The 15,042-nt window shown below is 31.5% G+C and overlaps 3 protein-coding genes across 9 annotated transcripts; all 3 read right to left on the reverse strand.

Annotated features, from left to right (window-relative positions):
* Positions 1 to 85: 85 nt before the first annotated feature.
* LOC124495087 (LIM domain-binding protein 2 Chi) lies at positions 86 to 3,302 on the reverse strand. 6 transcript variants are annotated; one of them, XM_075729391.1, is made up of 9 exons: positions 3,043 to 3,302; positions 2,600 to 2,835; positions 2,152 to 2,523; positions 1,987 to 2,089; positions 1,749 to 1,918; positions 1,413 to 1,688; positions 1,096 to 1,353; positions 945 to 1,023; positions 86 to 887 (listed from the first exon to the last, which is right to left on the reverse strand). In XM_075729391.1, exons 3-9 carry the CDS (start codon positions 2,419 to 2,421, stop codon positions 538 to 540), a joined length of 1,506 nt encoding a protein of 501 aa, XP_075585506.1. In that variant the 5' UTR covers positions 2,422 to 2,523; positions 2,600 to 2,835; positions 3,043 to 3,302; the 3' UTR covers positions 86 to 537. The 6 variants fall into 6 exon arrangements, with proteins under 6 accessions (XP_075585506.1, XP_046914368.1, XP_075585507.1 ...); XM_047058412.2 differs by having other exon boundaries at positions 1,093 to 1,353; XM_075729392.1 differs by having other exon boundaries at positions 2,600 to 2,678; positions 2,736 to 3,257.
* A 1,091-nt stretch (positions 3,303 to 4,393) lies between these two features.
* On the reverse strand, positions 4,394 to 8,803 carry LOC124495217 (complexin). Its single transcript, XM_047058553.2, has 4 exons — positions 7,828 to 8,803; positions 7,471 to 7,634; positions 6,993 to 7,152; positions 4,394 to 6,872 (listed from the first exon to the last, which is right to left on the reverse strand). The coding sequence occupies exons 1-4, from the start codon at positions 7,880 to 7,882 to the stop codon at positions 6,799 to 6,801; spliced, it is 453 nt and encodes a 150-aa protein (XP_046914509.1). The 5' UTR covers positions 7,883 to 8,803; the 3' UTR covers positions 4,394 to 6,798.
* Positions 8,804 to 9,558: 755 nt separating this feature from the next.
* Positions 9,559 to 15,040, reverse strand: LOC124495218 (complexin). Of its 2 annotated transcripts, none has more exons than XM_075729394.1 (5): positions 14,900 to 15,040; positions 11,426 to 11,584; positions 11,265 to 11,346; positions 11,027 to 11,108; positions 9,559 to 10,828 (listed from the first exon to the last, which is right to left on the reverse strand). In XM_075729394.1, the coding sequence occupies exons 2-5, from the start codon at positions 11,478 to 11,480 to the stop codon at positions 10,604 to 10,606; spliced, it is 444 nt and encodes a 147-aa protein (XP_075585509.1). In that variant the 5' UTR covers positions 11,481 to 11,584; positions 14,900 to 15,040; the 3' UTR covers positions 9,559 to 10,603. The 2 variants fall into 2 exon arrangements, with proteins under 2 accessions (XP_075585509.1, XP_046914510.1); XM_047058554.2 differs by lacking the exon at positions 14,900 to 15,040 and adding an exon at positions 11,679 to 12,256.
* Positions 15,041 to 15,042: the final 2 nt, after the last annotated feature.

A 15,042-nucleotide genomic window follows, 5' to 3' on the forward strand; every position in this document is an offset into this window, starting at 1 on the left:
ATTATAAAAAATTTTACGCCATCTGGTGATCTGAAATTGAGTTGTAATGAAATTTGAAATGTAATGAAAAAAAATAGAAAGAAAATATGAATAAAAAGGTTTTTTTAATGATTGCCCAAATATGGTTGGCCATTTTTGCTGGAATTGTTTTTTTTTTTTGTTTTAAATAAGGTTATTTCGTTCAATATATTTATAAATATAAGATAGAAATAAATAAATGAGAAATTGATAAATCGTCTGATCGTTGAAAAATCTGAAGCAATCCCAGACTTATTTGTGTGTGTGTGTGTGTGTGTGAGTGTATGTCGGTGTGTATGTTTTGGTGTTATTTGATCCAGGTTTTTCCGGTATCGACTATCATTATCACATGATGAAGGAGAATAAATTCGTATCGATGCGACTGGAATATTATAAATGTTGATGACATGAAATACTTTTCATTTGTTAAGAATGTGTAGAATTATTAATTGAGTACATTGTTGAATGATGTGCATGTTGTGTTTGTTGATGCTGCCGCTGATGGTTGTTTGTAATAGTTCATTGATTTAAACTTGGTGATTGTTTCTCAGATTTTATCTGATTTGATTGATCTTGATTAGGTCCCACACCTGATCCATTTCCAGATGAAACATTCGAATTGTTCGAAAGATTTCCTGTATTCGAATTCGTTGAACTATTGCCATTATTTGGTCCATTCGGTGGCCATGAAGGTGGGCCACCACCTCCGGCGCCGCCACCATTTGCACCTGGTCCGATATTAGCTGAATTATTGCCACCATTATTTGTTGTATTAGTACCACCTGATGAGGAACCTAATGAATTAAAGTCATCGGCATCTTCTAGTCCATTCGTTCCGGCTGCAGCATTTGGATCATATTGGTTGTTTTCTGCGCGAAAAAATAGTCATTTAGAAAGTTTATTTGTTTCTAAATTGAATGTCATACCTAATCTAGTGATTAATCGTTCATCTTCGTCACCAAATTCTCCACCCATCAACGACGGTTCACCAACAACCATTACGTCCTTGATAACAAAGCAATGAGAATAGAGAAAACATTTTTAGCAGAGATGGATTGAGAAATCATGACCGACTACCTGTGTTGCCAATGTAAACGGGGGTGGAACTGGACTCATATTGTTCTGATTATTTTTCTTTTTGCTATTCGTCGTAGTTCCGGTATTGGTTGAAGATTTTCTTTTTCTTCGTTTACTCGGAGGTCTACTGGTCTCGGGTGGTGCAACCATACGTTGCCATTTTTGAAACAATGTCGTTTTAAGACAATCTCTTGGCGATAATGAATAGGCCTTATGTCTTGACATTAATTCTTGCATCGGTTCAAGAATGACACAAAGCTGAAATGTTTGAAAATTAAAAAATCGTTGTTTTTAAAATGAAAGAAATGAAAACTAACCCGTAGATAATTTAGCGTCGAATTTGTTAAGCCTTGTCGGGTGATATTCTTGGTAATCTGATCTAACATGGAAGGATCTTGTTGAGCTTGAAGTGCCAATGATTTTGGAATCAATTCATGATGCATTCGGGTGGCGAAATGCCATGATTTGATCCGTGGTAATTCATCATAAGTAAATTCCAAAACTAATCGTCCTTCGGTGCAAACAAGAACCGACGACTCTTTCATCATATGTTCTTTTATCATATCGTTCGATGCATGTGAATAAGGTCCCATCTAATTGAGTAAAAAAAATCAATCAAGTTAGTCAAGCAACAAATCAATTGTTTAACTAACTTTAAAGTTAGGTTTTCCATGGCTGGTCATTATTGTACATTGATCACAATCGACTGTAATCGTTGTATTATGAAATGATTCTTTACAGTTTCGAAGATTTATCTGAAATTCCGTGACACCACCTTCGAAAATACTACGGAAATAACGAGGAATCAAAGTTCGACCAATGGCTATATATATGAAAAAATGAATCAAATTATAGATTCAACAAATAAAATTGCATTCAATTCATAATTACTATATCGTTTAGGGCCATCTTCAAGACAGAATGTCACTGTCAATGTGGCATCATCTTCAAAGAATTCGGAAGCGAAACCATCCCACCATATGTTATCGGAATCCTGTCATTATATGTTTGAATAAACAGTCATCAATCAAATTGTGATCAAAAGTGAACACAAACCTCGCTTCTTTGCTGTAAACGTTTATTGATTTCATGGATTCGATTTTCCGGCTGTCTAATGTCGTAGAATGGCGTATGTCTTCCATGTGGATGTTGTAAATTTGGATTAGGTGGTGGTGGGGGCGGTGGACCTCCAGGATGTTGCATCAAATGTGGTGCATGATGCATAACATGTGGAATCGAATTGGCCCCCGGATTATATGGTCCCATCGTCATTGGAGGACCGTTTTGTGGTGGTATTGGTGGCGGTGGTGGTGGTCCACAAAGCATAGGAGAATGATGAGAAGAATGTGGTGGTGGCGGACCAGCAGGATTATTGTTATTATTAATGTTGATACCGTTTCCAAGATTATTCGGATGATTTGGAATACCCTGTTGATAAAATAAATCAAAAATTAATCATAATCAGATTTTAATTACAATTCTAATTCTAATTAATCATTCTTACTGGACTGCATGATGGACTTGGACCTCCAGATCTACCAGGTTGCTGCTGTTGTAATTGTGGTGGTGGTGGTTGGGGTGCACTGATCGGTCCACTAAAATTGTGGTTCACGATAGGCGTTGAACTTCGGCGCGACCACTGTTCCAGTTCCAGATTAGATTTTGAAATAAATTATAATGACAAGTAAATATTTTCTTTTCAAGAATTTACGATCGTCGTAAACTCTAAAATATCAAATTCTATATTGAACAACGAAATAACAATTTGAATTTAATTGGTCAATTGTTTTTTTTCGGCTTTTCGATGATTTCGTGATTGATTGATTGATTGATCAACACATTTTTTGTTTATATTTTCTTTCTTTTGTTCATTCAATTTAAAATTTACAATTTGATGATTGTTTCATATACAAATACAAATACAAACACACACACACATACACATACAGTTATAATGGTGGTGATTTTTCATCAAAGACCAAAGATTTCCAAAAAGATTCGAATACAAAAAGATTTTTCAACGTCTTGGAACAACTTGTGATTCATTCATTCATTCTGTATATTATTACACATACACACAAGGGGAAAAAAGAGAGATAGATAGAGAGGGAAAAAAAAGAAAGATAGACAGATACAAGGATGATGATGTTGATGATAATGTTTATTGAGCCAAAAAAAAAGTACTACGAGCGCCACATAATAGAAAACGAGCGAAAAAAAAATAATAAAAAAAAAACACTAAAATAACACACATATACAGACTATTTTAATGATGATGATGTATATATAGAAGCACAAGTATTTTGATACAGCGGGCGGAGGGAGTGAGAGTACACAGTACAGGAATTATCATTAAACCATACTACATGTACACACAACAGTCATCAAAACTACTACCACTACCACCAGTGTTACCAGTTTCTCTTTTTTTTCTTTGTTTGTTTCGGATTTTTTAGGTTTAATTTCGGGTTATACCGCTGCTGCTGCTATTAGAATTTTTTTTTATCCATTTTGGTTCATGATGATGATGATGATGATGATGATGATGCTAGGGTCACAAATTATGCTGCAGTCTGGTGGCGATGCATGGTAATCATTTTTTTTTTTGAAAATGATAGCTATGGATTCGGTATTTTTTTTTTATACCCGACCAACAACACAAAACAAAACAATAACGGCAGTATTCAATGAACGGTCGGGAATGAAGAATAGAAAAAAAAAATATTCGATGAGCATGACTATTCTCCCGTTTTATCATCATATTATTGATTCTACAGTGGGTAATGTTTTCTCTCAATCTCTACGATCCATGAGATGAAATAAAAAAAAAAATTGTGCCAATTCTGGAATGCGCATGAATTCATTGGCCGATATACAGATGAGTTCAATTCAATATATTGGATCCACGGTGGATCTCTAATACTTTTTTGGATGGTATTTCTATTTCTATTTCATTTTTTTTTTTTTTTTTTTTTTTTGAAAACAAGCCAACCAACCAAACGACCGATCGACGACAACAACAATGGACAGTAACAAATATTGAATTTTCATTCTAGGTGGTGGTGGTAATGGTGATGGTGTTTTGGTGCACCATTTTATCCATTTTACGAAATATGTTGACATTCAAAATTTTCGGGTTCACAATGAATTTGGCTTTCTGGATCATTTTTTTTTATTGTCCATCTCAATGAGATTTCCGCTAGATAATCATCATCATAGTCATCAAATAAACAAAAACGAACGAAGTAGAGTAAAAATCCAAAAATGACGTGACAACAATATAAAAATGATTCGAATGTTTTGTTTTTTAGCGGGCACTTTTCATTTTTTATTTATTTATTTATTTATTTATTTTATATAATTTGTTTTGTTTTTTTTTCTCTTTTGGTTTACGGCTTTTGGGTTTCCATTTAGAATTCATTTTCAATTACAATATTCTGTTTTGTTTTTGTAGTGAATGTGTGTAATAATAATTTTCATCTTATGTAATGGTCATGGTTTTTTTTGTGTGTGTGTGTTGATTTATGTGTAGGCGTATATTCGGGTATTGTTTTTCATTTTGTTTGTCTGGTTTGTTGTCGTCGTTGGTGTTTTTTTTTTCGTTTTGGTTTTTGGTTTTGTTTCTGGTTGGTGTTTAATGTTTTTCGTTTTCATTCAGAGATTCACTTGACTACATTACAAACAAACATGAGATATAGTGATGGAAACAAATGCATATAGAATATAAACAACAGAAACCATTGCTAAAAAAAATCGAAACAAAAAAATGAATGAATCAATCAAAACAATTGTTAATTAAAAAAAAAACGAAAACAAAAACAACCAAAACAGCTAGCAGTAAATGGTAGCATATTGATTATTAATCAATCAATCAATCAAATTGCCAAAAGCCAATTCAGTGATTTTTTTTTCTCTCTCTCTCTCTCTGTGTGTGTGTGTGTTGGTCATTTAAATAAACTTTTTTTTCATCTCTTTTAAGGGTTTCAAATTTTTTTTTTGGAGGGGGTGGGGTCGGAGTTTTATTTTCTTTCTCTACCTCTCTCATTCTCATGTTTATTGGCCGGTAAGAAAGGGGTTAAATTTTTTTTTTATATATGCTGTAAATACTGTAAACGTTGTTTATGTTTATGTGTGTTTAATTTAAAACTGGCAAATCAGGGCAAGAGAAATCATCATCATCATCATCATCAGATGACCAAAGATGATGACCACCGCAACCGCAACCGCAAACGCACACACACAAATCTGGTTTTTTTTTCACATTTTGAGAATTATATCTGGTATATCACTACTGTCATTAATTTGAAATTAATACAAAAAATTGTATGGCTGTGTGTGTGTGTGTGTGTATGTTAGTCAATTCTGTTGTTGTAGATGGTAGTTATGTTTTTTTTTTCAGTAAGCCTATCACATTATTATATAATCAGGCATTTTTTTAAAATTTTTTTTTCTTGTTTTTCTTTTGTTTTGATCAAGGCTTTGTACCCGCGCGCGCGAAAGAGTTATGTTATGCTGTGTTTTTTTTTTTTTTTGTTCACTAAAAAGGAAAATAATGATAATGGGAAAATTGAAGACAAAGAAAATTCACAAATGAAATGAATCAAGAGTGAACCAAAAAAAAAAAAAAAAAAAATGCTAAATAAATCCACTTGATATAGACTTGATATTTGGGCGATAATAACGAATAACGAATAATAACGAATAACAACGAATGACGACAACAACGAATGACGACGACAATAAACAAATATCAAGACATGAAAAAAAAACAAAACAAGAAAAGAGAAATTCTGTCATGTGATTCTGTAATTTGAATCGACTACAGGAGAATTGAAATAAAAAAAAAAAAAATTTTCTTTGTACCATTCTTGTGTGTGTGTGTGTGTGTGAAATGTCAAGTCGATCGTTGTCAAAAATTAGTAGCACATGAATTACAGCGAATTGGAATAATTTTTTTTTGTTTTGTTTTCATTTTTTTTTTTAGATTCATTCAATTGAATTAATAAAACAGAATTACATATCAAATATTATGGAGATCGAGCGATATAGATACTAAGACACGAGAGAATTTTGAAGAAAAAAAAATTTTTTTTTTTTTTAGGTAATCATCTTGTTGTTCATCAATAATAATGGTAAGACAAAAAAAAATTGAAATGAAAATTGGAAAAATGAAAACGAAAAAAATTCATTCACATGATCTTTGTCTGTTTGTCTGTTTGTTGTTGTTGTTGTTGTTGTTTTTTTTCCTATTCACCGATCCTAGATCAGATGATTTTGTTTTTTATGTTGGGTTTTTCGAAATGAACAAGAATAATAAATTCTGTTTAAGATACTCAGTTACACACACACAAACACACATAGAGAGAGAGATTATAAATATGGAAATGAGAATGGTAATTGAGAAAGAAATCGGAAAGAAAATTTTGAAAAACATTCAAGTTATGCGAACAACAACAAAAAAAAAATGGCACTCACTATTCGTTCGGTTTTTTTTCATATATATATAAATCAAGTTTATGTTTCTTTTTTTTCACTGATAGAAAGATACTTGAATTTTTTTTTTGTTTTTTTTTTTTTTGGTTTTGGTTTTTGGTTTTTGGTTTCAGTTTCACTATTCGATGAAGAAATAATGTATCAATTAATCAGCGTGTGTGTGTGTGTGTAATGTGTGTAATGTGTGCAATGGCGCCACATTTATTGTCATCATTGAATTGAACATTTTTCTTCAATCTGACCTTTAATATCGCTGACTTGAGTTTCAATTGAATTTTTCAATTCTTTTTTTTTCACGTCCAGTGGATAGTTTGCACAAAAGGGGGGAGAAAGCAAAGAGAAAATGAATCAATTTTGGGCGAGAAAGAAAAACCAAAGAAAAAATTTCGTCATCAACAACTTACTTGTAAAATCATCTTGATTAGCTTGTTCCTGTTCGGCGGCAATCTCTTCGGGTGTTTTCTTTTTCCTATTTATACCGGAATCGGTAGCTGCACCGCCCATCAATGCTTCTTGTTTCTTTTTCATTTCAGCTTCTTTTTCTTCTTTCTTTTTGATACCATACTGTTTATATGTTTGTGTATGTGTGAGCGTGTGTTTAGTTAACAACAAATGACGAGAGACAAAGAGAGAGAGAGAGAGAGAAAAAAAATTAATGATAATCGTTTTGTCATTTAAAATCGATCGATGAACGATTGTTGTTGTTGTTGTTATGAATGGAAAAAAATGGTTGCAATGAAAAGAGAAATAGAAAAAAAATCGAAAAATATGAAAAAAAAATTCAAATGAAAAATGCACGAAAAAAAAAAATTTTTTTTTAGCTGGAAAAAAATTTGTCACTAGAAAAAAACAACAACAAAATTTGAGAAATAAAAATTTCACCTTGTCACGAATTCCTTGTCGCATACATTCACGTTCTTCTTCCATTTTTCGATGTTTTTCCTGTCTACGTTCTTCCGCTTCTCGTAATGCTTCTAAACGTTCACGTTCCAATTGTTCCATTTTTTCTTTTTCCTCGGGCGATGGACCATCTCCTCCGCCGATTTCTATACACAAACACGGACACACACGTACACACAGTGTTGTAATTTTTTATGGTTGCGTTTTGTTTTTTTTTGGCAAAAAAAAAGACAACAATTTAAAGAATCCAGAATTATCAGCCAGAAAAATACAGAATAATTAATTAATTCGCAACTATAGAAACAACAAAGAAACAAAAAAGAAAGAAAGAATAAATACCTTTAACGGCGTTCAATTGATTGCCCATCATTTGTTTGGCAATGAAAGCAGCCATTTTTTTTTGTTTTTTATTTTTTCAAGGGGATATAGATCTCAACAAATTTTAAATTTGAAAAATTTAAGTGTCGATTTCAAATAATGAATCTTGAATCTTGAAGCTTGTTGCTTGTTTGTTTGTCGTTTTTTGTTTGATAAATGTGCAATTCAAGTGTTTAATATTTGGTTTTAGGCTATTCAAATAATACCCAAAATTATGGTGATAATGATGAATAAATTAAGATAACGGTGTAATTAATAAAAGATACTATTTTTTTTTTTTGGTGATGATAAAGAAGTGATGATGGTGATTAAAGTGGAGATAGTGACAATTAGTAGGTGCGAAATTAGTGTCAACGGTGAAGGTGATAGTGAGTGGTGGTGAAGGGTGTGTGAGTGTGTGCGTGTGTGCTATGCTTTTCTACATGCACACCCCTAAATTTGTTTCAATGTTTTTTGTTTTTGTTTTGTTTGTTGATATCAATCGTTATCGTTATTAACGATTGTCATTGATTTTATGCTAGGCGGATTTGTCGTCTTATTTGTTGTCGTTGGTGTTGTATTCGTAATCGTAAGCGACATAATCTTGACAGATCAATAAAAACAAAAAAACACAAACAGTCTAAAATATTGATGTTGATGGTGTTAATTTATCAAATGATTTCAATGATGATGATGATGATTGAAAAAAATGTCACTTATTCATATGTTTATGGATTCTGTCTGTGTTTACGTGTGTGTGTGTGTGTGGTGTGTGAATGCGTGGATCTCTGCAGAATAATTATTCTAAAATGGAAAAGAATTGTGTGCTATGCAATCAAAGAAAGAAAGAAAAAAAAATTTTGACTGCATTTTTGGTCGGCACTAGCAGAATATTGGACCATGAACATAGCAACAGCAAACACATACACGATGAAAGATTTTTTCATTCAACCAAAAGAAAAAAAAATAACGATACACACAGACACTTAACTTAGACACATGCAAAGAGTCAAACCAAAATGAAAAACAAAATTTGATATCCAGTACTCTGAAACACATATACACACAGTTTGGATGCGCATAATTTTTTTTTTATTTTTTGGGTTCCAAAATTCCATTCTGACAAACAATATAGAATATTTGAACAATATCAGCATTCATTTTGTTCCAACAACGACGACGATCACACACACACTCACACTATATAGATATATAGAAATGATGATGATTGGCAAAAAAAAAACAAAGAAAATCATCATTGCTGTTAGCATCGATTGACCAAGGCTACACAGACTCACACACAAATACACGAAGAAAAATTTTTTTTTTTTTTTTTTGGTGCAATTCTATAGATTCTTTATGTTTACTTTCAAATACGATAGATGTCATTGAATCATAGTGATTCTGGATCGATTCAAAAAAAAAAAAAAAAATTCAATGTCAATGATATGAACATGGTGCACACACACATACACACACACAAACACACACAGTTTGCAATTATCATGCTCGAGACGATCAATTTCGATCAAATCGATTAAAATTGAAAAGAAAATTTTTTTCTTTTTTTTCCATTGTCAAAGCCACCATTCGATTATAATCATTGATCCATTACTAATCATTAAATGTCGATCAATAGATCACAATCGATGGACCAACTTATCGTTGATCCCAAAAGGCTAAAGAAACGAATGCAAAAAAAATGCAATGCAGTAAAGCTTCAATTTTTCATTTCATTGGATTTTTTTTTTCGTAAATGAATTATATTTGACAGCAAAACAAAACAAAACAGAACAAAAAAAAATCAATTATTGGATTCTCTGTATGTGTTATTTGGCATCATCATTGATAGATAGATTGGATTGGATTTGATATGGTGCATTGATATGCCAGAGTTTGCAAAATTTTGTCAGTATATTGTGTACTGTGATAAATATATAGGGTAACAAAAATGGATGATGGAATGCAAAAAGAAATTCAGGTAAAGAATCTATTTATCATTTTGTGGAATCCGATTCCTTTTTGTTAATAATAACAATTTGATTTGATATGCATCGATATGTTTCGTGTTTTGATAATAATAATAAGCTTTTTTTGTGTTATATATCATCATCATGGTCATCATTGTGATTGTGCTGAGCATCGTTTTTTTTTTTTTTTGATTTTGATTTTCGTCCATCCGTTCTTTTAATCATTCATCGATGACCAATTATGATGATGATGAGGATGATAATTTAATTGAATAACAATGACAAGAAAAAAAATAAGAAAAACGGAAACGGAAATCATTTGATTGGGATATAAATTAAACTAAAGCTCTGATTTTATAAGCAATACACGATAAATGAGTCAGTGTGTCAGTCTGTAATTCAATTGATGATCAAATTTCATTTGTTCACTGTGTGTGTATTATGATGAGGGTTTTTTTTTGCATTTTGATTGAATAATAATTGAAATGAAATGATTGCAGTGTTCGTGTGTGTGTATGATATATAAATATACCCGAAATGATAAAAATCATCATGATGGGCGAAACAAAAAAAAAAAAAAAAAATACCGAAGCTCATACAAATCAAATGGATCAACACAACAACAACATCAACAACAAAAAATGTGTAGGGAAAAAAATTCTTGATTGATTCATTTTGAAATCGAATGGCAATTTTGCAAAAAAAAAAATTTGGTTGATGAGCAGTAGTAGCACCCTTTCTTTCAAAAATGTTGTCGTTGTCGTTGTTTGTTTGTTTGTTGTTGTTGTTCATATAATCAAACATCGTGATTCAATTGTTGTTCTTATATCATTGATACGTTGTTCAATTGTGTTTCTTAATTTAGTAAATTCATCATCATCATCATTTTGGCCACTAGCACCACCACCACCATCGGTCATCATATTATTACCACCATCGATTGATTGTCGATTCATCAGTTGATCATCACCTTTATCCATGCTTGGTTGATTTTCTTTCTTTTTGATTTGATACTGTATATATAAAACAAACCAAACAAACAAAAAAAAAAAAAACGAAAAAACGAAAAAAATAAATTAACAAATCACGACAAAACTGACATGTTAAAATCAGCAAAAAAAAAAATCTGAAAAACTTTTTTCCATCTTGTTAACCAAATGAAAAAAGAAAAAAAAACAATGAAAATGACAAAAGTTCACACACACACATACCTTATCACGAATACCTTTGCGTATTTTTTCTCTTTCTTCTTCCATTTTTCTATGTTTTTCTTTTCGTCTATCTTCTTGTTCTCTGATTACAATGATGATGATGATGTGTTTGCGTGTGAAAAAAATAAAAATTTCAAAAATTCAAACAGAAAAAAACTAAAAATCGTGAGTAAAATTGGATTAAATTCATAATCAGAATCATATATAATTTACGATTAATATCATCAAATCGACTTACTTTAATGCTTCAAGTCTTTCCTGTTCTAATTGTGCTAGTCTTTCTTTTTCTTCAGCACTAAGATTGTCACCAACGCTAATCTCTTTAATCATCATACAATTTTCATCGTAAAAAAAATGATAATTAGTGTTTTGTTCGATTGTGTTTATCTATATATCTACCTTTTACAGCTGAAAGCTGATTGCCCATCATTTGTTTAGCAATAAATGCCGCCATTTTTTTCTTCTTATTTTTCTTCGTCGTCAATTATGTGTGCTATATATAATTGATTTAAATCGGATTAACGAAAAAAAAAAATTCCGGAAGTTTCCACAGAATTTCTGATAATCCAAAAAAAAAAATGTTGAATAAGTTTGTATTCGTGGAATAAGTTTTGGATGAAAAGAAAAATTTATAAAAACATTCATTCACTACTTCACATAAACAATGAAATGAACAATCTCTCTATTGTGTTGAGATTATCATTTGTTCGGTTGTACGTTTCACATGATGATTCACAAGATTCTTTCGATTCTTTGCTTTATAGCAGTGTGTGCGTGTGTGTGAATGTGTCTGTCTGTCTTTCTGTGTTTGTGTGTGTGTGTTTCGGATGAATGTTTTAAAAAAAACTGCTGGTTGTTTTGTATTAATTATGATAATGATGATCAATTTTTTTTTCGTTGTTTTGTTGTTGTTTTCAATCAATCGTTAACCTTATGTTGTAACACGTTTCGATATTGACACACACAAACACACAGAGAGACGAAAACAGACACACACCTAGAATAAGTGAAACATTGATTGTCGAAAAAGGAAATGAATAATGAGTAAAAAAACCCAGATGATTATACAAACGACGACGACGACAACAACCAACAAATAACCATAATTTTCATTGCTCGATTCTCAATTTTTATTCGTGCGATTCTTTCGTTTGAATCACGGTGTGTTTATATCAACAACTAACTCTCCATCCATTGAAGATGATGATGAGCTGACGGCAATGTGTGTGTGTGTGGTTTTTTTTTCTATAACAACAACAACAAAGAAAAAATTTGGGTCCCTCTTCAAGTCAAATCTATAGATAATGAAACAGCAAACACACACACACACACACTCATAGACCAAAATGTACACACACACACACACACACGCACGTATACACAAACAAACACCAAAGAAAGATACCGGAATAGAGCAGCGCCTGAGTTTTTTTTTTCTCTCTCTTTCTCTCTCTCTTTTGGATCACATTATTATGGTTTTTGGATACTATAGTCGATTATCATCATCATCGACGACGACGACAACGACAACGACAACACACACACACAGGGCAACCATTAGAATCAAAATCGAAAAAATCGTACCTTGTGTGTCTAAACATATTACCAAAATTTTAAATGACAAGCACTCTCTCACACACAGAATCGAATCTTCTTCTTTTTTTTTGCTTGCATGCTGAGAATCACTCTCACAAACACACACTGGAAAAAACAATACAGACAAAATATAAAAGATTCACAAAGGTAGAAGAACAAGAATTTTTTTTTTTATTTTTGCAAACACTTCAATGACCATGGCCTATAAAATAAAATAAAAAAAATTTTCGTTTGTTTGTTTGTTTGTTTGTTGAAAATTATATCCACCTTGATAATAATAACAATAATAAATAACCAGAATCATTCAATTCGAGCTCTCAACGAACAAAAAAAAAGAAAACAAATGGTTACGACCACGCAAAATAAAAAAACAGAATTTCAATTCTTTTGTGTGTGTGTGTGTATGGTGCGTTTGAAACAATCTCGCCGCTGGTGGTGGTGGCAAGAATGTTGATGATGATGGTTTGTCATCACTATCGTAACGACTACTTGTGTTTTTGATTATAATGACAACAACAACAACAACAACGACAACCTGAATAACCTGAAAATCTTTTGTTCCATACACAAACACAAAAAAAAGCAAATAGAAAAAAAATAACATGTTACCCAACACCAGAACAAAGATGAAAAAAAAAAATCGAATGAATGATGATGGTCCATTGTGTTTTATTATGATTATTATCACACACACACAAACACATGGATAGATTGTATTACATGAATGATGATGATGATAAAGCGAACTTGTAAATAGATTACATTTTTTTTTCTTCTTTTTCTATTAATTTTTTTTCTGGTACAAAAAATCATCATCATCATCATCATCATCACACACGAACATATACATTTGATGGTCATCTCTTGAAAGTACTTTATTTATTGTTTACGTTGACCATTTCCATTATAAATGGTCTTTTCCTTTTTCCGTTTTCGTTATTGTTGTTGTTGTTGTTGTTGTTGGACAACCTTGTCGTTTTAAACACTCATTAATCATCCAACAACAGCAGCATCACCAGCAGCAGTAGTGGAAATTAAACCAAAAAGTAGAATTATAAAGACCAAAACATTGAAACCAGGCATAATGATGATGATGATGGTTGTGTGATCATTCTACAACCAGAAACACGCATAGTGTGTGTGTGTGTGTGTGTATTTGATGCTATGTGAAAGTGAATGAATGAATGAAGGGGAAAAAAAAGAATGACTTTCATTAATATATACGTGGTTTATCGTTGTTTGTTGTCTTGTCTTGTTTCGTTGTTTTTTTTTTGTTTTTGTTTTTGTTTTTGACATAAAACGAAAACAAAAACAAAAAAATGTCTTTTTTGTCACTTTTTTTTGCAAGAATAATGACAAACCAAATGATGGTCGATGTGGTTGGTGTTGATTAAATGTATGGGGTGTTGTTTTTTTTTGTTGTGGTTGGGCGGTTCGTTCATCTTGATGATGATGATGATGATGATCGGATAAATTCTATTTTGAAACACACACAAAAACATACACGGACACGCAACATAATGGAATGTGTATAAAACCGGTGAATAAAAATGTTAATATATGGTAATATAGCCAGAACAGAATATTCTATTATTTTTTTTTTGTTCTGGTATTGCTGGAATAATTTAAATGCAAATGACAAATTCATGTGTGTGTGTGTGTGTGCGTAACAACAATAATAAAAAGTTTTACATTCTTCAATATAATAATATCGAAAACAACAACAAATCGATTGATCTGGATTCCATAGATTCTATTGGATCATATTTATTCTTGTTCACCGATTGTTGTTTTGTTTCAATTCAATAGATCAAATAGAGCTAAACGAAATAAAAAAAAATCTGATTGTAAATTGAAAATTGATTAAAAAAACTAACCAGAAACTGATTCATTTCAAGGTTCAATTACCTATACAAGCAATATGCCAGTATATCGATTAATTGGAAGAATCGATCCACGATGATGAAAAACATTGGAAACAATCAATGGAATGAAAATGAAAATGAATAAAACCTGCAAATATAATGAGAAAAACTTTTTATTATTTTTTTTTTTTGGGAATAAAATAAAAAAATAAATAAATAACACCTGTGTTTCCAAGGTTTCGATGTTGGTGGTGGTGGTGGTGGTGGAAACACAAGAATATAAGAATAGAAATGGTCAGAAAAAAAGAACGACGTTGACAACAACAACGACAACAACAAACAACGATGAATAAAGTAAGAATAACGGAAAAACAAAACTGAGAAAAAAAAACAATTTTTCGATTTCACGAACCAGCAAATTCTTTCAGTTCGTTAAACTGGAAGAATCGTTTGTTTTTTTTCCATAAATAGAGATTGAATTGATTTGTCACCAGTGAAATAATTGAACAAGAAAAAAAACAGCAAGATTCGCAAATCACAGCAACAAAAAAAAAA

This window comes from Dermatophagoides farinae, chromosome 3, assembly GCF_024713945.1.
Source record: "Dermatophagoides farinae isolate YC_2012a chromosome 3, ASM2471394v1, whole genome shotgun sequence".
NCBI classification, from domain to species: Eukaryota; Metazoa; Arthropoda; class Arachnida; order Sarcoptiformes; family Pyroglyphidae; genus Dermatophagoides; species Dermatophagoides farinae.

Bases quoted from the DNA above. Each gene is read 5' to 3' on its own strand.
- LOC124495087 (XM_047058412.2), bottom strand. From the start codon at position 2,421: ATGCTTTGTGGACCACCACCACCGCCACCAATACCACCACAAAACGGT. The intron at 2,090-2,151 runs GTTTGTGTTCAC...ATATAATGACAG, and splicing joins GTTTACAGCAAAGAAGCGAG to GATTCCGATAACATATGGTG. The intron at 1,919-1,986 runs GTAATTATGAAT...TCATATATATAG, and splicing joins AGATGGCCCTAAACGATATA to CCATTGGTCGAACTTTGATT.
- LOC124495217 (XM_047058553.2), bottom strand. From the start codon at position 7,882: ATGGCTGCTTTCATTGCCAAACAAATGATGGGCAATCAATTGAACGCC. The intron at 7,153-7,470 runs GTGAAATTTTTA...ACATATAAACAG, and splicing joins GACAAGGAATTCGTGACAAG to TATGGTATCAAAAAGAAAGA. The intron at 6,873-6,992 runs GTAAGTTGTTGA...TGAAAAAAAAAG, and splicing joins TAATCAAGATGATTTTACAA to AATTGAAAAATTCAATTGAA.
- LOC124495218 (XM_075729394.1), bottom strand. From the start codon at position 11,480: ATGGCGGCATTTATTGCTAAACAAATGATGGGCAATCAGCTTTCAGCT. The intron at 11,109-11,264 runs GTAAGTCGATTT...CATTGTAATCAG, and splicing joins GAAAGACTTGAAGCATTAAA to AGAACAAGAAGATAGACGAA. The intron at 10,829-11,026 runs GTATGTGTGTGT...TTATATATACAG, and splicing joins GCAAAGGTATTCGTGATAAG to TATCAAATCAAAAAGAAAGA.